This window comes from Ochotona curzoniae, unplaced genomic scaffold (genome assembly GCF_017591425.1).
Source record: "Ochotona curzoniae isolate NIBS_2020 unplaced genomic scaffold, NIBS_Ocur_1.0 contig_1014, whole genome shotgun sequence".
NCBI classification, from domain to species: Eukaryota; Metazoa; Chordata; class Mammalia; order Lagomorpha; family Ochotonidae; genus Ochotona; species Ochotona curzoniae.
Window position 1 is genome coordinate 20,638,261 of NW_024464920.1, and position 24,159 is coordinate 20,662,419.

Sequence of the window (24,159 nt, forward strand, 5' to 3'; positions counted from 1 at the left end):
AATGTGACACATTAGCAAGAAAACAATTTAGAATCCACTTGTAATTATGCTATCATAGTTAAGTACCAATACTTCATTAATTGTGCACTGAACAAAGAGTAAAAAAAATTGCTACAAACTATAAACTAAGTTTATAGTTCAATTTAGATAAAACTATTTAAATGACATTATCGAGCTACGGTGAGAACATAGCATTAATGCCTTAGGATGTTAAAATGATTTTTCATATGTAAGTACATGTTTCTCATATAAAATGTAGCCTCATAAAATTTTGCTCATTATTAAATGTATATATGAAAAGTGAACTCACAGGTAGCTGATAGGCATTCTGATTATTTACCTAAATACTTGAAAAACAGTAATTTATTTCTGGTTCATAAGATCTCCTACAAATTACTGTTTATCAGCATTGTTTCTATTTCTTTTTTATTCCCATATAATCTCAGCTATTTATGTAAATAAGTGTGTCTATATTTTTATTCTTTTAGTAATAATATTTCAGAAGTTTATTGAGTGGAAGAAGATTTATAAGATGAGTTCTTGGGAATAATGGTGACAGCTGTGTTTGGGATTTTCATTTTATTATTTTCACTGGCACTATAATAAAAGTACTACCGAATATTGATCATTGTAGGAATTCATTTGTCATTCAGATATGCCTGTTTCCCAAGATATGAATTACCTCTATGTGAGAACTTCCTTTCATTTTTCAAAGCAAAAGCCTATAAATATTTTTTCCTGGCATCTTTATAAAATCTAACTTTCGCTTATTACCAAGGAAAGAACTTCAATCAAAAACAGCACTGATTTGAAAGCCAATGCTTTTCAGCTAAGCATGTCTGTTCTAGAACATGATTTAAGCTATCTAAAATAAATATTGCAGAACTAGAGTAGCTGCCTAGTCAAATTTTGACATTTGAATTCTAACAAAAATGGAGTTTAAAAAGCAGTCGCAACTCGGTTATCATGCCAGAGTATACGAGCGTAGATGAGAAGGGTCTTCATGAAACTCACACCCCTTTTTCCTGGTGTTATCTTTCCTTTCTCTCCTACGTCTTCAGCCATCTTCCTTCAGGTCACAGCTGCTTCTACAGCTACACACTCCTCTATGCCCAGGGCAGCTTGCATCCCTCTCTTGTCGTTGTAGAAGAACTCTTGCAAACACTTTCATTGGTTAGTTCAAATTATCAAAAATAATAGTGGTTTACACATTTTTCAAATTTAAGTCTCCCCCATTAATGTGTAAGCTCCAAGAAGGCAAGCAGTTAGCTCTGAAAATGCAATAAAGCCAACTCTCAGACCTTTATCCAATCTCAGTTTGCTCTGTGAATGGGTCTGTATTTTTATAAATGAGTCTTGTTCTTCACCATGTTTCTGAATAAGTTGACCAAATCTTAGAATAAAATTTATCTTCTAAAATTTATTTTTATGGGAAAGGTAGATCATATTTATAGAGGAGAGACAAAGATCCTTCATCTGCTGATTCGCTACCTAAATGGCTGTAACAGCTGGAGCTGAACTGATCCAAAATCAGGAGCCAGGAGCCTCTACCAGGTCTCTCACTTGGGTCCAGTGTCCAAGAACTTGAGCTCCACTGGCCCCCATCCCCAACACAGACCACAAGCAGGAAGCTGGATGGGAAGGAGAGCAGGTGGGGCATGAATCAGTGCCCATGTGGTATCTTGCTGTCTGCAAGGTGAGGATTTGGCTTTTGAGCCATGCGGCTGGGCCCAAATAAAATTTATCTGAATACTCTATTTTTATCAGCCCAGGTGATTCAGATGCATAATTTGCATAATGTGGGACTGTTGAGTAGTAAAACCTCTAGCTGCTCAAAATATATGGGTATATTTACTACATGTTTGAGTCTTTCATTTAAAATCTCAAATTATCACCATCAGGATATTTGATGAAATTGAAATTTAAAAGAGGGTGCTGTTGCCAGGACATTGCTAAAATGACTTAATACTCAAGTATCATATAAATTGAAAGGACACCTATCTTTCTTGCCTAGACTTTATATATTGACCCATCAGAAACTATTAATTTTAACTTCAGAAATAAAGATAGTCCTTAAAAAAAAAAGACAGGTAAGTTTTCTTGGAGAAGCATGCATGGTAAGTAGAGACAATCGTTAAGAATAATCCATGGAGGTATCACACTTAGGAGACAGAAACTTGAAAAGGATTAGGCTAGGATAAGAGCCCTGGGAGGCAATTTGCACAATGGTTAAGACGCTGCTTTAGACACTTAGGTTAAAGCCCAAAATCTATTCCCATTTCAGCTCCCTGCTAACTTCAATCTCTTCAGGCAGAACTTGGGTGCCAGTCACTCATGTTAGAGACCTGGAATGAGTTTCAGGATTCTAACGTGTGGGTGATAAATCAGTACCTGGAATGCTTCTCTCTCTCTCCCTTTCTCTCCCTCTCTTTCCCTCCCTCCCTCCCCATTTCCTTCTGCCTTCCTAGCCCATCAAATAAAACATAAAAACAATAACCCACAAACACTTAAAATACATCCATCTCTTAATGGCAAAGGAAATTTCCTTTGAAAACAAAAAATTCATTCAAAATACAGCATATATGAAATATAAATGCAAATCTGAATCACCAAATTATCTCTCAGAAATCATTTTCTGAGCACAATCATGCCTTTAAAATGGCGAGGTATCAAGGTAAATTGGCTTCAGTTGTAAAATTGATTTCATTCAAATTAAGAAAAAGCCTGTTTAGATATTCAATATGAAAGCCATAAACAATCAGGAATGGCATGTTGGTTGGTTAAGGAACCTGGAAAATAGTCTGGATTCATTAAGAAGACAATCATAATACTACAAAATACATTGAAAAGTGACATAAACAAAAATCTACTCAAAAACTAATACAGATTTCTATCTTTATGAATGTATAACTAAAAAAAACAAAGCTGTAATACATTAAATTTGATCATCTTCTATAAAACAATAAGCTCTGTGAGGACAAGGAGCCTATTCCAACTACTCAAACTCAATATCTGCCTTAAAAATTCATCTCAGAAAAACTTAACAGAGTACTAATGAATTCAGAAGTGGTAAAAGCACTTTCTTTCTGATGTCTTGATTTCATTGAATATAAATCTCATTTTACTAGCTTATTTCTCACTGTGATAGTAAAATCCACTTGATGTTGACAACAGTATGTGACTGTTACCCAAACTTACAGAAATTTGTTACTCAGGTTTCTATCCTATTTCTTAAAATATTATGGAATCAAAGTATATGTGTATGGCCTATTGTACTCACCATCTTCCTCAGTGAGTATACTTATTGGTGCACTCCGAACTCCTTCCCCTCTAAGCGTACTAGCAGACACCTCAATCATATATTGGGTATATTTCTTCAGCCCTATATACAGACACAATAGATCGGTTGACACAGAACATCCTTAAGAAAGTTCTAGAAACAAAGTATGAAATGGTTCTCAATTCAACAATCTTCCCAAAAGTTGTTCATAAAACTAATGAAATAATCCCTAAAACTCATGAAAATGGGCCCTTTGGCAACAGTAACTTCCTAATACCATCAGGTAAGATGGATATCGACCAAGGTAAATTATGGTAGCTTAAATTAAAATGACACAATAGGCATATCCCACTAAAATAACCTCAAACCAGTGACACAATTAAACTAATATTTTGTAGCCACAATGTCCATATAAATGTGAATATTAGCTTTATATTTGCTCTTTCACCTGTAATGATTTGGGTCAAAGAAGTCGCATTTATAGTTCTTTCCTCATTTCCATTGTTTCTTTTCAGATAAATTGTGTACTTTTGTATGATCCCATTGGGACTACTCGGAGGAAGAAATGATAGCTCAATCTCTCCAGAAGAAATATTTTTGTACGTAATGTTTTCTGGTGCACTATCAGGAACTAGAGAAAGCAAAAATATAAAATCATAGAACTTCATCCTAAAAATCAATGCTGCTGAAATTCTCATCCAAGTACAGTAGCTCACTTATATACATGCTATTTAGAATGTGGGTAGAACAAATATGCTAAACAGAGGGGAGTGTAGACAAACTGTTCTACTTACAACTATATATAACATTTAATAAAAAAAAAACATGATTCTGAAAAATAACATTTGCACAATGATAGTTTTATTAAAGGACTTGAGACTGTAAGAGACTGTTTGGTAGCAGAGCATATAAATGCAAGAAAAACAATTGAAAACACTTAAAATTCCTTTCTCATTATAAAAAAACTGTTAAAATGTTGAGAGGAGATTTTATCCCACAGAAATATCAAGGGCAAGGCGGAGAAGTGAAGAATGCCTTTGAGAAACGAGATTGCATGTTACAACTTGGCAGCAAAACTATTTCCTAAGGACAAGATATCATTACTTAAAATGCCAGCTTTCCCCATGTCAATGGTATTTTTCTGTCTATTCAAGTACAGAAACTGTATGTGGAATTTCAATCCTGGAAAAAAATACTGAAAATATAGCCTAAACTGATCTTTCTTAAAGTAGCTAAACTCCTATAAAGCACTAAAAGACATTTTCTTTAAGACACGATAGAGCTGAAAACAAAATGAGAAATCCCTGGTGGCCCAAAAAAGTGAATATAACTGAAAAATAAAAACAAGGTGCAAAAGTATGATACTAAAGCCAAGTTTGTCTTAGAGAGTTTTGTTTAGTTCTGGTAACCTAGTGTTTCTTTTAACTTCATGTATTTTGTATATTCTGTTTTATAAACATAAAGATAATTGTTGTATTATTTCCTTTCCTCCCTCCTACTTCCTTCAATATTTTTTTCAATTTTTACAATGGCATACGTTCTATTTACTTTACAATTACAAGCTTAATCCTCCACTGCGTAAAGAATGTTGTAAGTCCCAAGTATTTTAACAAATTACTATTATAGGAATATACTCAAGGACTATAAAAAAATAACCAAATAGCAAAATTTCATTTTCACTCATATACATTACATAATTTTGTACTCTTCATTAGCTATGACATATCAGCAAAAACATACTATATTTGTCTTTTGGAATGGCTTATTTCACTAAGTGTAATAGTCTTCAAGTGGATCCACTTTGTTGTAGAAAGCAGGATTTTTTTATTTTTGAAATAGCCAAATAGTATTTCCTCATTATAATCTTTATAGAGAAATACAAATCCATTGGTAGTTGGATGTTGAGGAATACTCTCACATAAAGAGCTGTGGCCCCAAAGGATGCAACTTCAACCAGTGCTACTATGTTTGGCAATTTTATGGGGCATTCTGAACTCTGCAGGTGCGAGGGAATTCCACTTGCGTTGCAAGTTTCAGACTTGTGTGGTATAATGCATTCATTCTCAGAAAGCAGAGTGTGAGAAATAAACCTAGCACACAGAAAGAAACTGTTCTCCCACTTCACTGAGCACACAGATGGAAACGGAAGCTAAACCTCACTGGTTTGGAATTTCAAGCCTGTCTCATGAGGATATTAGCCCAAATCCATAATATCAGTACACTTGCTGAAACACCTACTTCAAAATTAAACTGTAGTCCTGAGTGACTACTGCTCCAAAGCAAGTGCAAGGAGTAAATATCTGGAAGGAGCATTACCTCACTGGTAGAAATCAACTTTAGATCAAATCACACAAATTTCTCACAGATAAAGTTTCAAGAAATAAGAGCTCACTGATAAAATCACTAACTGCATAAACAAATCCTGATGCCTATAGTGAATGCCAGAGAAAAAGGAGAAACAAAACCACAAATATCCACATTTACAAACAGCCACACAGAAGCAGCTAGACATCAAAAACCTCAGATGCTGAAATAACCAAAAAATAAAAATACACATTTTTAAAAATATTTGAAGAAATCAAACTTTAAAAAAAAATGAACAGAAAATTCTTTAATTAATGATAAATAATACAACCAAACAAGTCTGAAAGCGAACCAGAGAGGCTTCCTAAAACAAAACTGAAGATTCTCTTGATGTATTTAATGAGCAGATTAGACAGGAATGAAAAGGGCATTTAGTGGGAAAAGTGGTACTATTAAAGAAGCTATCCTGAACATCACTCAAGGGAAAAAAATTGAAAAATATATAGGAGCTTTATGAGACATTGATTATATGCTGAGAGGTTCTGAAATAGTAGAAATACAGAAAATATTTTAAGAGATAATGGGTGGCTGAGCTGATTCAACTTTAAAAATGCCAAGCTTCAAAGATATCAATAACTTTCAAGGCAGGAATTTTTAAAAATATCATAGTCAAGTCATTAAGAGAACTAATATGAAAGGGCAGAAGATGCTAGCACCATCATAAAGCAGGTACATCTTCCAAATAAGAATGGCAATCTTATGAATAATCACCATCAGCCAAAACAAACAGTATTCCATACCCAGACAAATCAGCAGTAGTAAAATAAATTCATACTTGTATTACTAAAACTGAGAACATATCACCAATACACTCTTATAAAATATCATGTAGTTCACTTTAGATGAATATTCACCAGAGATCAAAAACTATAGTTGCCAAGACAAAGGTTTTTTTTTTTTTAAATACCTGCACAGAACAAAAACACTAATAACCAAATGGGGGAAGTTATAAGAAACAATTTATAAGCCAAATACATAAGTATTTTACTGTCGTTACAGAATTTGTTAGCTTTTTTCTGTTAAAAAAGGAAACTTTTTACACTTAATATTCTAAATACACTAACAATTTAACATATTTAAATATAATACTAGCAAGAAAATTAGAGACATAAAATTTAGAAATGGGTGAAATAGCAGAATAAACATTACTCCATACTGACCAATATCATTTAAAATTACAATCGCAAATGGATTTTTTCACCTATATGCTGTGTGTGTGTATGTGTGTGTGTGATACCTATTAGCCAAAGAACAAATACAGTTAATGTGACAGAGTACATTGAAAACAAGAGAGAAACTCAAATAAGGTTGTATTGAAACATTCTTAGGTTACAAAAAAAAAAAAAAGGAATTAGCAAAGGTAAGCCTAACTTTTATAACAGTATATTTTGTAATTTTGGAAAAAACTTTCTAAAAAATTTTTATTCATTTTTATTATAAAGCCAGAGATATAGAGATAAGGAGAAGGTGAGAAAGATCTTCTCTCTGCAATGACTGGAGCTAAGCCAGAAGCTAAACTGATCTGAAGCCAGGAGCCGGTGACCTCCTCCCAGTCTCCCATCGGGTAGAGGGTCAAGGCTTTGGGCTGTCTTCTACTGCCCTAATGGATCCTGCATTCAAGGCTAGGACTTTAACCACTAGGTTATCATGCCAGGTCCCCCTCACTGGAATTTAAATTGTGTCTCATATTGCTTGTCTACATTTACGGTAGCCAGGATATAAACATGCATCTATATTCCCTGGATAATTATCTTGGCAATTTTATTTTTTAATCATTACGACATACCATTACTAGAGCTTTGGGCCAATAAAGCAAGAAAAACTTGATGACTCACTGATTTTCCAGAGTGATAATGCACTTAGAATTTTCTAAATTAGTATGAGGAGTGTTTCTAATCATAGCAGTTTTTATAAAGGGGATCTCTTATGAATGAAAAATTATTGTAATCAGTTGAAATGAGATAAATCTATCTAAACTCTAACAATAAAAGAAACAATGTAGTTCATGATGATATATTTTGGATGTTACCTTTAGTATGCTCAAAGATTTTTGTATGGTATACATGGTTTAGCATCTGTAGACAAGCTAACACTATTTGGAAATACAAATAAATTTATAAAATATTACTTAATATTTAGAAAACATTTAAATTACTATCCACTTATGGTGCTTAAATCAGAAATGTTTGTCATATTTGCTTAAAGGATAAATTTAAAGAAAGATATCTTAAAAAGGAATGATTATGCAAAAGGATAATTTGAACCAACATAAGTTCTTAAAGTTCATAAGTTCTTAAAATTTGTGATTACTCCACCCAAAGAAACAAAACTTGCCTTAAGTTTGCTTCCTGATACTGAGCATATCCTGGAAACAAAGTATCACTGAAACAGTGAACTGAAAGACCTTAGGCATGTTTTATAACTCACCAACTTTACTGACACAACATACCTTGAAAGAGAGATTGGCTATACAGACAAATGTGCTCGAGTTCAGACTTAGCTTAGTGTCCTCAAGCAACTGGACAACAATAATACAAAATACCAGGAATCAAGTTTTTCTGCATTACTATATCTCCAGTAGGGTTGGCACATTGTAAATACATGTTGAAAGAATACATCTCTCAGTGCCTCAAGTTTGAGTAGGCAATGAAGATAATCACTGAAGAGTTTCACAGTCAAAAAGGCAAAATATGTGACAACTCTGAAAAGCATGACACTTAGCATGTGTTCAAAATGGGTTTATTTCATTTCACTTCCTGCTCTGAAATAAAACTGAGTCATCTGTCCAACCGTGACACTGGTTTATAGTTGTCATTCTCTGTTATAGTGTCTGGTTTGGGAATTAAGGTGATGATGGCCTCATGGAAGGAGTGCAAAAAACGTCATGTGTGTGAGTAAAATTGACATTTTGAGATTCCATTATTGTGGAACAGCAGTTTTTACATTTACTATTTGTGCAATTATTTATTTGGCAGAGGGTTAAGCTTGTGACTATAGTGCAAACTGAAAGTATGTCATTGTAAACATTAAAATAAGAAGTGATGGTGGGAGCCAGGAAAGGGGAGTAGCATAGGAAATGCTGTTATGCTCTTAAAAGTGTATATATGGCTTGGTATATGCTTGCAATGAAAGACTCTTGACTGAATTTGAATTGTAACACTGCAACAAGGTGGAGGAATCCACCATGGGGGAAGGGTACAAGGAGGGGTTGGGGGAGTCCCAGAGCCTATGAAACTGTGTCACATAAGGCAACGCAATTAATATAAAAATGTGTATATGTGAAACACAAAATTTGTTCATTTTACATAAATGAAGTATTTTTTTAAAAATAAAACCAAGTCACTAAAGAGCAAATACTTTTCACAAAAATACTGACTTTAGGTGCCATACCTGTAAAAGCTATGAAATATATTAATGTGCAGTTTAATACCAATTAAGCTTAACTATAAAGTGAATATCCTGATACTACTAAATTCTGCTTTTATCACTCTCCCATTTCTTCAATTACAACATCATCATTCTTTATGGGCACTTTTGTGTCATTTCATTGTATTAGTTTCGGTGCACAGTCTCAAGTGGATGCTTTTCCTTAAAGATAAGCTGCTTCACTAGCTTTCTACATCCTCAAGGTCAAGAAAAGGACATCACATAAACTCTGGCTAAGCAATACAAAGTTGCTGATGCTGGCTGCTTATAAACTATAAAAACTGCAATTTCATGCCGTTCATCCAGTGGCCAGTCAATAAATAAATGCTTCATACTTTTTAATGCGTGGATCAAACTTACTCTTACATTTGGTTCTCAATTTTTACTTTACATTGCAGAATATTCCTAATAGTTACACAACAAACATGATGATTATAAAACTGTGATATCAGACAAAATAGTAAGGTTCTTTAAAAAGGTTACAGAAATGTGCACTGTACAAAACACCAAAACTTCTTGGCACTAAAATCAACTTATTCTTTAAAAACTTCTGAAATATTCCCAAACCTTGGCTTGTACTACTTGTCTCGCCATCACTGAAAAGAGACAAATTCTTGTTAGTATAACTCCCTTAGCATGAGCCATCACTTCACAATCCAGTCAACAACCTTTATGACAGTGTCCTCCAGTTTTACTCTCCTCACTGAAATACAGGCCAACCAGTCACACAACTGCTTGCTTATCTGCATCCTACATCAGAGAACCTGAGGTGGGGAGTTTGTCTAGAAGTTAAACCATGGCTTAATACTCCTGCATCCCAGCTCAGCTCCTGATTCCAAGTTTCTAAAAAACATATCTTGGAAGCAAGGGATGGTTCAAGCAGTCAGCTTCCTTCTACTCCTAAGAGAGACCTCAACTGAGTTCCTAAACCCAACTTCAGCCCTGCACAGACAGTACTGAACTCACGGATGGGAGCAATTCATTCTCATTCATTCAGTCATTCATTTATTCTCCCTCTCTCCCTTCCTCCCTCCATCCATCCCTCTGTCCATCCCTCCCTCACCCTCTCTTTCTGCCCCCAAATAAAATGTGAAAAGACCCAGATCTGTTGATTGTGCTTTTGCACAAAGGGTTAGTTCTGTGACACCAGTGTCATGTATTTGAGTGCTGGTTTGAGTCCTGGCTGCTCAGCTTCTGACTCAGTGTGCTGCTCATGTGCTAATGCAAGACCAGCAGATGACTCAAGTCCTTAAGCTCCTGCTCCCACACAGGAGACTCAGAGTTCCAGGCTCCCAGCTTATCATGGCCAAGTCCCTCCTACTGCATCCATTTTGGGCGTGACACAGCAGATTACTGTGCCTTTTAAATAAATAAAACTTAAAAAAAAAAAAAAAGTCCAGGCTAATGCTATATCCCGAGCCTTCCCAGGATATCATCTTTTGCTGTAATTCTTCATTGCTCTCATAAGGTAGGAATATCTTTCTGTGGGTACCACAGTGCTTGTTCCTATTTTGAAAACAAACAGGTATCCAATGCAAAATTCCCAAGTGCCCTCAAAGAATGTTTGGTTTCTCAAGATCTTGCCTTTGCAAATGTATTGGTTGTTTTTTATTTGAAGTCCCATTTTGTATAAATTGTACTTTTAAAAATCATATAATAAATTTTTCCTCAAACATTTGCCAGAAAGAATTCTGGATTATACAACAGAATGAGAGATATTAGGTTTTTGTATATGCAAACTATATAGATATATATAATCACATATATGCATATAAATAATCACTATTGTCACCCATGCTTACTATATCATTTTGTATACTAAACAAATACACCAAGCTTACCAGTCTCAGCAGTCCTTACACAGAGGGATGAAGACAGCTGATGGCCATGACCAAGCCTAGTATATGACCTCACAGAGACATTATAGAGGGTGTAAGGCTTTAAGTTTCTTAAAACTATGTTTGTTGTTGAAGTGTTCTTCATAAATAAAGTGTCCATGTTTTCATAGAGCACTTCATATGCAACAATAATCCCATTGGGTTTTTCTGGGGGTGACCACTTCAGTCTTATTTCAGTTGCAGTTACATCAACTACTTCAACATCTCGAGGTGATGATTCTGGCTCTGAGGAAAGAAAAGGAAATTTGAAGCACCTGCATCCTGCCATGCACTCTGCTTGATAGATACAATAAGCACATAGCACACCACTTTCATTTTATTAAAATCATATCTGACATTTCTTACCATCTTCTGGAGTTCTAATAAATACGTCATTTTCTTCAGACAAAGAACTTTCTCCAACATGTGTTGATGCAGCTACTCTCATTTTGTATTTTGTATACTTTTTTAATCCTATGAAAAACAACAAGCAACTTAAAGCACTTAAAATAACATTCTTGTATTAATGTCATCTAACATAGGGGCTAATGAAAATAATTATTGGGAAATGGTTATCTAAATCAGCTTCCAAGTAACCACCATATCCCTAAATTCATTTGAGTTGAAGATCATTCCACGTTGATAATGTTGGATACATTTCCTGCAATATTAAGGCAACATTTCAAATTTGAAAACTAATTTTTGGCACATTGGCAATGGACATAGGTGAGTTGGCACAAATATCACAGCAGTTACTTCATTTGGCTGACTTTCACATTCTTTCATCCAAGTCTTCAACAATGCAGTACTTTGATACGCCAGACATAATATTCCCTGGGTTAAGGAAATTTCTACTGAACTTAGGATGCTTTAAATTTCCTTGTGTATAAAGAACACAGTGGAGCTCTTTTTTCTGCAGCTATTTCATACAGATTCACAACAGCACAGAATAACAAATCTGGAATATTTTCCAACAGAACAAGAATGTGTAAAACAAAAGTCAAGCTCTTTGTTCACCTGTTATGAGAAAACTGTTATCTACAGTTGTCATCTGGAATGCTCGGTTTGTATCCAGTTCCATGGCATAAATTGTATAATGAGTTATTTTTCCATTGGGATATTCTGGAGGATCCCAATACAACAAAATAGATGAAGAACTAATATTTTTATAGCTTATAGTTTGAATGGAGCTTGGCACTTGAAAAGAAGAATCAGTGATTAATGTGAGTACAACAACAGGAAAGCAAGAACAGCACTGGTAGGTAATTGTTTCAGAGGGGATACATTCTTACCTTGCTCATGTGTCCTAACACTGAGAACCGTTGGTGGTCCTTCCCCCATGATGGTGAAAGCAGATACACTAATCATGTATTCAGTGAAAGGTGCAAGCCTCCTGATAATGTAAGACAGCTGTTCAGCAGAAATGTCAGTGATATACTGATTCCTTGTGGTCACTATTTGAAATCAGTTAAGAAAAAAGGTGTTTGTCTTCACAACCAAAATTACATTTGTTCACACAGTGAAATCTCAATCATCCTCTATGTTATTCTTTCTACGTACACTTGCATATTGAAGATGTATAATTAAAGTTAAATAGAAAAGAATACCCATCAATAATATTTATAAACATTTAATGCCTCCCTGTATAGTTTTGTGAGATGATTTATGATACTGCAGAATATAAGATTAGCATTTTCAGAAAATATAACTTTCAAAAAGACTTTGGCTAGGACTCTTTTTCTGAAAACAAAGACAAAAAAAATTATATAAAAAATCAAGTCCGGGTTAAACAGTAGCAAAAAAATGAGATCTTTGAAATACTTTAAAGGAAGATACTTGGATAATTGACATATAAATACATTTGAATAAAGTGAATAAATATTTTCAGTGTTAGAATTTTGGTATACTTAAAATTTGTGCTTAATTAGCCATTTGGCCGAATCATGAGACACTTAGTTTTCAGTGTTGCCTTGATTTTTTGGCATCAGAGATATGAGCAGTAAATTAAATAAATACATATTAAAAGACTGCATTTCAAACTAATTACGCCATAAAATAGAATAATACCTTTCATTTGGAATGAAACACATGTGAAATGAAAAGAACTAAAATATTCTTCTCAAATAGTGCTTCAAAAGACCAGAAATCTAACACAGATTTTTGTTGCTCACTCAAGTCTTTTTAATTTCTCTTTTTAGAAACCAGAGTCATTGACCCACAAGAACAAATGTACCCACTAATAACATCAACACATCATTGGGGTCACCTACACCTGTTTATCACCCCATGCACTGAAGTTGTAACTTTCTGACCTATTTACCTCCAGTGACATTTGAAAACCTATTAGTCAAAAGAGGTACAGAGTGTGAGGCCTGTAAATGATTTGAAGATATGTTAATCCCTCCCCATCACACCTGCTTTGGCAACTGCAATAACTGATTGTCTATGCAGCTTGGCCAGAGACTCTAGGGTGCTACTTTCTCCAGGAAGAAGGTCAAATGGGTTAGGAGGGGGCCGGCTCCTGCCTGTGTGGCATTTCCATTTGCTGCTTGAGCTTATCCAACAGTCAAAAAAAAAAAAAAAGAAAATCTGACTCCAGCCCATGGACCATTAATAAAATGGTTGAACTCAATGCTAAGGTTTGTGTCTTGGCTAACTAGCACTGGTGGTTTAAATGCAATACACAGAAAATCAATTTTTTACCCACCAACTGGTGAATTCTCTTCTCCAGCTCTATTGCTTGCAGGAATGTCGCTATGCAGATGATCATTGTATATGAATGAAGCAATTGAGTACAGATCAGATGATATCTCAGCTGAACCTTCATAGAATCCCGCCATTGGCTCCGCTATGTTCCCCATTTCTGGCACCATGAGATCATTTATATACTGTAATTAAAAGTACACGTTTACTGGACTGCATATCATAGTTACTACTAATGACTTAAATCAACTATTAATTTAAAAACACTTATGACTTTGACATCATTGTTTTTAAAAGGACAGTATTATTTCTTTTATATTCTGAAGTTACAATCTCAAACTTTGATAAACCTGGTACCACTGAAACACACTGGAATCCCTTCACTTTTTAAGATTATGTTTTGGGAAGAGGTAGATCAATGTTTGTGACTTGTGTTAGTTTATACACAGTAAGATTAAATATCCACCTGCAAGAGTTTCAGTTCTGAAATGCTTGAACAATTCACTCTAAAAAAAGGTAAATGTTTTAAGCACATGGGCTTACTGAAATATATTTTGTTTCCTTCCCTACATACTCTCGGTTGTGTATCTTATGTGAGAGGCCTGCACCATATGCACCAATGGAATCCATTCAGCTATAATGAGGTTAAGCCATAGGCTATAGCACAGCAGCCTCTTAGCAGTTTTAAAACAAGCTTCATGGCTCATCTTTATAAGACTCTTGACAGAAGAAATATTTGCAGTATTCTTAGATCCCATAAAAAGTAGTAAATATGGAAATGCAAATATAGGGAGATTAAAAATGTATATAATCTAGGTTTTTCTCAAGATAACAAAGTAATGGTCCTACCCTGTGGTTCTCTGCCATTCCCACACAACACAAGTGATAGAACCAGTGAGGACAGGGTGCCTTATCAAAATAACATTAGCTCGTTATATAGAATAACTTTGGGGAAAAGCAAAACATTAAACAAAGACAATGTTGCTTTAAGAAACTGAACCAAGTACAATGAATGAAATTATTTAGATTCTAATCAAAATCCATCTATATCTTGGACTACATATGATGCCAAAAAAATCCATGGTTTTGTTTAGCCGTGAGCATAGAATTACGAAATGGGTGAAATATCCATGCATTTCAGAGGCACATATGACCACACTGAAGCTTGGGACTGCTTTTCAAATTCATGTGCAGGAGTAGCAACTATAGGAGCCAACTCTACAGCAAAAAGTAACTCATTCTTCCCTTCGTGACACATGTCTAAAAACTGCCAAAACGTGAAATAAATATGGCAAAAGCTACTTTTAGTCAATTCTTCCCAGGTTTATTATCAATGCCCCCACCAAAATGCTTATTAAATTATTTTATTAGAATTATGAAATTTATAAAATTCCTTTAGTCCATATTCTTGCATCCCTACAATTTACAAATAAATTCACAATATAGCACCCAGTTGTTTTTATAGAATCTGAATACCTTTCTTTATTTACATGTTTAGGAGTAGTTTTCACTCCTAGAATCCAAGGCAGGTTTTCTATTTCTTATTAGCAACAAATATTAATACTTAAAAATAAGCCCAGGAAAAATCTCAGAAAGGCACAAAATTTTAGGGCCGCTTGGTTAAATTTAACCATTTACATAAGCAGTTTATCTAAATACTGCTTTTTTTTCTGACAGATTAAGGATATAGAAATTATTCAAGAAAATCTCCAATCTACAAATCAATTGTGAAATAATGTTATCTGATTCTTATTAAGTCACTAGTCAGAAAAAAAATTCTGTGAAAAAAAGCAGGAAGACAGTCAAAAGTTTTACTCAAAGTGTTGTGTTGAAGAAGTTGGGATAAGAAACCATGCATGAGAGACAGTAAAGGTGCCTATCTTCCAACAGCTCACGTGAATGCTGCCTCCAGACGAAAGTCAAGAAGGGCATGAATCATCAACATAATTTAAAGATGCTCTGGTATTCCAGTCCATGCTTTATGCCTAAACCACACAGCTGTTTCCACTATCAATTAGTCATCCTTTGAGAATCTACCGTGTGCAAGACACTAGGCAAAGAGTGAGGCAGCACAAAGGATTGTCTCCTGAATCATGATTTTGCATTAAATCTCTCAATACTTTCTTTTCATGTCAAATTACAGAGTTAAACCAGAGCATGTCATCAATTACCTAACTTAAGCATCTCTGCTGATAGGGAGCCATTTCACCACAAAGGTTGAACTTAGTAATTTGGATTCTGTGTCTTTCTATTCAATTCTGCATTCACTAGAAAGACTATTATCATGCCAATTTGGGAATATTGGTATTGCAAGAAACCTAGCTTAAATGTGCCAGGTCATAGATATTTCTAAAGCTTTGTCTCTTTGGAAAAAGGCATTAGATTAGATGCCAGGTTTCAAAGAAGTAAGTAGTAATTTTAAGAACAAAAATAATGAACATTAAAAATTTAGACAGTAATGGAAAAGGGAAGAGAAATCTAAACGTGGAGATGAGGAAAGTAGAAAGAAGAGACGCCTACTGCAACATGTGAAACTTCAGTCTTCCCGAGTCAGTCCAGGGTTCTGAACCTCAGCACTACTGCCATTCTACCTGATGAGCATCTGTCGTGGAAGCTGGGCATTTGGGGATGTTTAACAGCATCCACAAAAGCCATCCTTCCCATCGTGACAATGAAAACATCTCCAGAGATTTCCAAATGTTTCCTGGAGGGCAAAACTGCCCCTGGTTGAGAATCACCCAGTTAGGAAATGTCACAATACATCAACATGAAAGGCTTTGCCTTTGCTACCCAGGAATCTTTGGAATTTACAAGAAGAATTAAAAGTCCTCAGAGTTAAATTCCTAATCCACCTGAATAAACTAGCTTGAGTTTTACATGTAATCATCTTCATTATAACAAATGTTACGTTAAATACCTTATTATATCCGTGAAGACTCAGTTGGAGGTCTGTGAAACCAAGTTAATGAAATTGCTCCCTGGTTCTTAAGAAAAAATTTAAATTTTAACCTAGACAATATCATTTATGCTGTTATCAGAAGGGCTAAGAAGAAAAGTTTAGAGTTATTAAATATCTGGATACCCCCAAAATATACTATATCATTCTAGGCATTATTCAGGAAAGCAAATACTTTAGACTTGATTCCATTTATACTCAATAATGCAAACTTATTTCAATTCATCCCTATACTATTCCTGGATTCTGTTCTGAGACTTACCCCATAGTAATTAGCCAAGTGTTTATCTGTCTTTCTTCTCATGTTAATTAGTACAAACTGATATACTGGAGGAATTCATTAGATGAAAAGAGGTATCTAGGTGAGTCTTAGAAATTTGTAACAGATTATATCGGTGGGAGAAAACTTCAGGATTCCAGCTGAAGAATAAGCAGGCATGAGATCCAAGCATGAAATTCAACTAAGAGCAGTCCATGGAGAGTTAACTTCAGGGATTTTCAGAACCCAGACTCAATGGAATAAAGTTCCCAAATACATTATTTTATTATTTAACTGTTTTGATAGGAGAAAAAGAACTCCAAGGAAAAAAAATGATTCTACTCAATTGTGTTCTATCCAAACTACATACAGAATGCTATGTTCAGGTGAGTAAAAGGAGCAATTATATCTACCAGAAAATACACAAAGCAGAATAACTCATGATTAAGAAGGGCAGGAAATCATAAGTAACAGAAAAGGATAGTCAGCTTTAAAAAAATGAAGACCACTGTCTTCAACAATGAAGTTAAAACATTGTATATATTTACAGAAAATACTACCAAATGGAGTACCACACTATTTTATCATTAAGACTTCACTTCTTTATATCTAAAGAGACAGACATTATCTCCATTCATATAATTATTCAAGTTCACGAAGTTCATAAGTTCACTATTCAAGTTCCCAAAATTAATTATGAAAGGGAAGAACTAGAGCACATTTTCCTTATTCCAATTCCTATGCTCAAAACCACTATAATATACAGTGTGTGTGTATGTGTGTGTGTGTGTGTGTGTGAGAAGAGGAGAGTCAGGTTCAACTAGTCCACATTAGAGGACAATTGTTTCAGTTCAAAATAGTTAGGAAAATAAGAAGGATCCTTATTCAACCTGTATTTGTTTCCTGGACCTAAAGTCTGCATGGAATGTAACAGTCACTTAAAAATAAATGTTTACATCCTATTTCAAAAACTCTGTTACTAGAGTTGATTAAGTACTTTAGTAGGGAATTCATTCTCAATCTTCTCAATCATTTATTAGGAATGTTATGTAGATGAAATGCATACAAAAATTTAGAAGTTGAAATAGAACTCCAAACCTTAGATTCAATTTTCTAATGCATTTCTCAAATCTCATTTATATGACAGAAATAGAACTTTCATATTTCAGCTTTTTCAATAGCCCTTACTTTTTAAGAAACAGATCATGATGGGTCACTGGGGAAAAAAGTTTCATCAAGGGGGATTAGATTAGATCAAGATTAGCAGGGAATAATTTTATTTTAATATCATTAAAACTTTCATAAACACATCACTGAATAAATTGCTTACACTCTGTTAAGATTCATTTGTCTTTGTATCAACTTTGTGCTACATGAGTCAGGAGTTACATTATTTAGATAATGAACACACATCCTCCTCATCTCCTCCCACTTCTATTCCCACTTCTATTCAGTAACTTTTATTATAATGTAAATAACATGCAAATCTGGAAGGATTGTTCTGATGGGTGTATTAAGTATGAGGAATCTTCAAAACTTTGAAGAAAAATTCCTATTATGAAAAAAATCCTGCAAAATTTGTTTCAAAATCTCTGGAACCAAGGTGAACATTTCTCAGTTATTTTTCCCACAAATTTTCTGAGACTGTGTAGAGTAGCCTCTTGGATGGTCTTCCAATAACGTCACCTCCTCCTCCTCATGCCTCTGTACTCTTCTCCCTTTGGTGTGGATGAAAGCTGTGACTTTCATCTAACCAAATGAATAAGCTTAGATTATGGAACCTCAATCCTTGGACTTTTCACAATAAATCTTCTCTCTGACTTTGTGAAGTAACTGGCCTTACTGAAAAAGCATTTGTGGGAAAATGTTGTGTGTGTTAATAGGAGGGTTTGGGGGAGTCAGGTGGAAGAAGCCAGTGCCTTCATTCTATAGCCAAATGGAAATAAATGACTGAGTAATCATGTAAGTGAATTCTTTCCCGGTCCAGCTTTCAGATGAGAATTTAGCTCAGCCAGCCTTAAGAGACTTGTAGTGAAACTATCTGAGCTGTGCCTGGAATCCTGATCAACAGAGGTAATGAGATGATGAATTATTTTAAATTGTTAAATAATAATGAAAAATAACAGTGAAATGACAACAGTAATCTTGGCAAGACACAACACAATCTTGAGCTAGGCCAGGGGTACAAGAAACACAATGATGGCTGCCCAGGGCACTGGAGACTAGGGTCTGGTCTGCCCCGCCCCCACACCTCCTAGGCTCCAGCCTGGAACAGGAGGAGGGGCCACAGGAGCCAGTTACATCACTACCTGGCGGGATTCCAGGTGACCAATGGCACACCTGAATGGACATTCCTTGCATAGTTGGGGCACAGACAGCCCTTTTGCCTTCCCACGTGTCTAGAGGAGTATAAAACTCCTCCACACGTATCTCAGACACCCTTTTCGCTTCCCTCTTCCTTCCCCTCTGCGCGAAGGGGGCCCAGGAGTGGATTTTCCAATAAAGCTTCCATCTTAACTCTGAACAACTTGCCGATATTATTCCACCAGCGGGCGGGTGGTCGGTGGCCATCATCTAACACATGACTGTCACACTTTAGAAATGGAATGATTGATCTCCACATTAACTATTAAATGCTACATAAATGCTGGGTTAAAGATGACTGAGGTAGTGGTTTCCACGCTCGATGACAGAATAGTTCCACTGTCCAAAAAGAAAACATCGGACATATGATGTCATGCTTGCTCACTCTCCAAGCCCTCCAAACCACTGTCTCTTTGAAGGCTGAAGACATTGGCCTTCCAAACAGATGTGTGGCATGCCCAACTCAAGGAGAGAGAGCATTCTATAGAGCACAGACCCTACACTTTTATATCGACCTCAAGTTAGAATCTCTTTGGGTCTTGTTCATAAGACACTGAAACTTGCTTGCCTATGCTGAGTATTTTCTTTCGGGTCACTTGGAAACCTACATGGGTGATTATAACTGCCCCCAGACTACTCTTCAGCATCTGTTTCTGATCCCACACTAACTTTTTTCTTATCATGAACCAAGCCCTGTTCTTACAAGAAGAGTTTGTTTACATTGTAGGATTTTTTTCAAAGATTTTTTTTTTAATCAGAAAGGCAGAATTACAAAGAGGAAGAGAAACAGAGAAAAAGATCTTCCATGAACTGGTTCACTCCTCAAATGTCTGAAATCACTGGAGACTGACCAGTCTGAAATCAGAACTTCTTCCAGGTCTCCTATGTGAGTGCAGGGGCCTAAGAAGCTGGGCCAACTTCTGTTGCTTCCACAGGCCAGAGCAGGGAAGTAGATCAGAAGTGGAGCAGCTAGGATACAAACTGGCAGCCATACAGAATACCAGCATCACAGGCGAGGGTTAGCCTGCCACAACATCAGCATCTAGATTTGCTGAGCCTTGCCAGATCAATCCCACCAATGATTGCAATTGGAAAAGCAGAGTATCAGAGAAAGCTCAGAGTGGAAAATACGAGAAACAGAGAGCAGTGATTGAGTTTATGCTATTCTCAGAAGACCCTATTAGAAGATGCGTGGAACCAGAGAGCTCCAGAATATATAAAGAATATGTTTATATTTATATAAATGTTTATAAATATAATTTATAGAGTTAAAATATATTCATATTATTTATATATATATTTATATATAAAGAGTGTATTTATAAAGAGTTAAAATAGTAAAGAGTTAGGGTTTTTCATTCATTTTTTGATTGCATACGGCCAAAGTACTGCAACACACACACACACATACACACACACACGTGTAGGAAGGATTAAAGCACAAATAGCATCAAACACTGCAGGTAGGGGAGGCAGTGGTGGCACAAAGATGAATTTGGAGATTGAAGACTTTAAAAAGATGATAAGTATTTTAAAAGTTCTTCAGGATATTGAAGCTGCTGTTTGAAATCAATGACAGTGAGTCAGAAAAGAAAGCCATTTTTCCTGATAGGTACCAAGGTCAAGAGCAAAGATAATAAATGGATATAGTAAACCAAAATTTATCTGTTATGTCATTGACTTCCTACCTCTTTAAGTTTACAGATTAGTCTCAGTATAAAAAGGAAAACACCACATCTCCAGCTGTTGACTCAAACAAGATCAACCTAGAATATGGCAAAGCCAGGCCAAGAATCCCGAATGCAAACATCGATCACAGTGGAAGCTACTGTGTCACCAAGATTACAGGGACTCTAGAGGTAAAATCACAAAGAAGCCTTACTAGAAACTTTTATCTTCAAGAGGAAAGCACATGTTGAAGGTCATTCAATAGTCATCATTAGCAGAAGTCACCCCATCCTGAGAAAGCTAAGTATCAACTGTATCAAGTGTAAGACCTTCTTTGTTGGAGCAATGGGTTAAGCATTTGCCCTTTGCCTGAGCTGTCAACTAGAATATCAGAGGCAGCATAACTCAACACGTTTTGCACGGAGGAAAAGAATCAACACAGGATTAAACTATAACCCTGGGCCAGAGTGTACCATTTGGAATGGTTAAGTCCTAGGTGACCAAAGTGCACTGGATACATGGTAAGGTCAACTTTCCATTGGAGGCCTGCGGCTAGAACCAGAGCAGGCAAAGAGTTGTGTTCAAAAATGCCAAGAAAATTGCATATGATGAAGAGACTATGCATGAATTTCCTATTATTTTTATGCCAGAATAAACCTATCATTTAATTTCATTATTCCATAAACTTTGCGAAGTACTCTCATGTATAGGGGAGATATTAATACAGCAGCAGCAGCAACAACAACTCTAAGCCAAAGCAGCAGCACCCAGATGCTGGGCAACTTCCACGTATGTCCTTAAGGTCCAACGATGGTTACGCTGGTCCTAAAGACATTTATGTTTTGATGTCCCAAGGAGCAGCCAATATCTGAACAGGATTTAGCTGAAAGCTGGAAAGGTCTTCAGGTATGAATAATTAGCTGAGAAGTGCATGAAGCAAAACCAGTGCTGCTAACCTACGCTAGCAGGACAGACCAATACATTACTCAACATATAGGCCTTTCCTTTTAAATATGTAAATGAATCAAGTCTCTGCTACTAAGTTAGGTGTTTTTTTGTTTTTAATTCAGCGTTTACTTCATGAAGCAGTTGTGAGAATTAAGTTTCCAAAGACCAACCAGGACATCAGAATTGGTCAACAATAGCTATTAAAACTACCATTATTTTTCAGCGGCAACTGTGCTACACTGCAATCATAATTATTGAAAGAGATTTAAATGATAACAGGAGTTCCCAAGCAATTAATTAACTGAATTAGCAAGGAAACACTACCTATAGAAGTACTCTTGGTTCCGCTTAATTGTTCAATTAACTTTTTCAAACGCTGAAAAAGAATACCATTCAACTAATAATATCTTCAGATAAAATTTGATTTAGTTAGATTATCAACATGTTAAAACTTCACTTTCTGCCAATGTTAAATGTTTTATGTCTGAAGGCTGGCAAATTTTCCACGTTTCCGGCGGGGGCGGGGGAGGGGCTGGTGGGTGCTACAAAGAGAAAGGATTCGCTAAGATGTGAAATGAAAGTGCAATACCTCATCTTTTCCTGTGAGCAAAGTGTTTTCCAAAATTACACCAGTCTCTGAAACCAGCACTTTCACTCGATATTGGTTAATAATTCCATTCGGCTGCCGTGGTTTCTTCCAAGTAATTCTTATTAGTGTGGCTTCAACCTCTGCAAGCTGTAAATCAAAAATTGCACCTGGAACTAAACAGAAAGAGTAAGTAAAGGATTAAAAAAAAGGCATTTCTAGAAAAAAAATCCACTAAATTTTTGCTCATAATAAAAGATATGTAAACAATTTTATCAGAAGAGATGAAAACAATTTATTAATTTATTAAAAGTGAAATATGGCTTGGTTCCTAAATTATATATTTAAAATTAAATTTCTATTACATGGCCCTCAAAATGTAACAATATAGTTATCTTCCAAAACCAAAATGTCAATACAATTAATTCAGAACAAATTAGCTCATAAAATAATTCCTTTCAGAAGCTGCTTATTAATTCCCAGTTAAAGCTTTAATGTTTCTTAAATACTGTATCAACAGATTAAAATAAATTAATAGTCTAAAACTGGGAGCAGGTGTTTGGCATGGCAGTTAGGCCACTAGCATTCCAAATCAGAGTTCCTGAGTTGTACTATTGGCCTCCACTCATTAGATTCCAATTTCCTATTAATGTGCATTGTGGGAGATAGCAGGTGCTATACCAATCACTTGGGTTCCTTTCACTCACATGGGAGTTCTGAATTGAGGTCCTCAACTCCTGGTTTTGACTTGACCCAGTCCTCGCTGCTGTGATATTTGGGAAGGGAATCAACAGCTCATTCAGTCACTGGTTTGCTCACAACCTCACCCTCTCAAAGAAAAAAAAAAATTCCGAAAGACTGAATTCAAAGAATGCGGTTGGAAAATTCAGTTAGGCCATCATTAAGCTCATGATCAGAGTGTAATGATACATCAAGCTCATTTTCCTAAGTGATATGATAGAAGAGAGACATGTCTTAAAAAGACACAGAATAGGATTACCTTGTTTGATCTTAGATACCAAATCTCCCATAAATATTACTTATAATTAGTGAATACAATTATGCTTATGTTTACCGTAAAGTACCGTAGGACTACAAGGAATTTCCACCAAATAATTCTAGAGGGAAAACTTAACCTCTGCCTCCTTGAAGTGACCAGTACAGATATTGTAATGGAAAGAAGTTAATTTTTAAATTTTCTTTATTTTTTAGTTTTTAACATGTTCAGTGTGATTTGCAGATGCTGTTCCAAGAAGATATTAATATCCCCTTCATCCTTTAACCCCTATTTTAAAAATTTTTGATAATATAGTTTGTGTTGCAGTAAAAAGTCTTATACTTACAGAATAAGAAATTTAACAAAAACAAAAAGGCCCTACTCTATGGTGACTGTAGACACAGCTACAATAATAACTAAATGGAAATGTGAACATTTTACCCATATAAGTAAATTTTCAAGCAATTATAGATCATCAAATTATACTACTTTAAAAAATTACAAAGATTAACAAAACTGCATTTGCAGTAACACTGATACATCTTTTTTCTTACTTTCAACATTTAGCTCCTAGATACGAGAGTGTTGCATTAATCTATTGATCAACTTTTATGACAGTACCATACTGTTTTAATTACTACAGCTTAGTACTATGCACTAAAGTCAGGCATTGTAATGCCTCCTGCTTTATTTTTCTTGTTCCAGAGGACTTTTGCTACTTACAGTGTTTT

At 35.3% G+C, this 24,159-nt stretch overlaps 1 protein-coding gene across 2 annotated transcripts in view; it reads right to left on the bottom strand.

Moving 5' to 3' along the window:
• The window catches only part of PTPRQ (protein tyrosine phosphatase receptor type Q), a 178,085-nt gene that overhangs the window by 134,309 nt on the left and 19,617 nt on the right, over positions 1-24,159 (bottom strand). Inside the window, exons 9-17 of one of the 2 annotated variants that reach the window (XM_040989957.1) lie at positions 22,435-22,607; positions 13,655-13,835; positions 13,181-13,183; positions 12,240-12,401; positions 11,965-12,144; positions 11,314-11,421; positions 10,912-11,193; positions 3,729-3,911; positions 3,281-3,382 (exon numbers count right to left, since the gene is read on the bottom strand). In XM_040989957.1, the coding sequence (XP_040845891.1) occupies positions 3,281-3,382; positions 3,729-3,911; positions 10,912-11,193; positions 11,314-11,421; positions 11,965-12,144; positions 12,240-12,401; positions 13,181-13,183; positions 13,655-13,835; positions 22,435-22,607 (1,374 nt within the window). The remainder of the gene's footprint in view (positions 1-3,280; positions 3,383-3,728; positions 3,912-10,911; positions 11,194-11,313; positions 11,422-11,964; positions 12,145-12,239; positions 12,402-13,180; positions 13,184-13,654; positions 13,836-22,434; positions 22,608-24,159) is intronic. The other variant, XM_040989949.1, reaches the window with a different exon arrangement.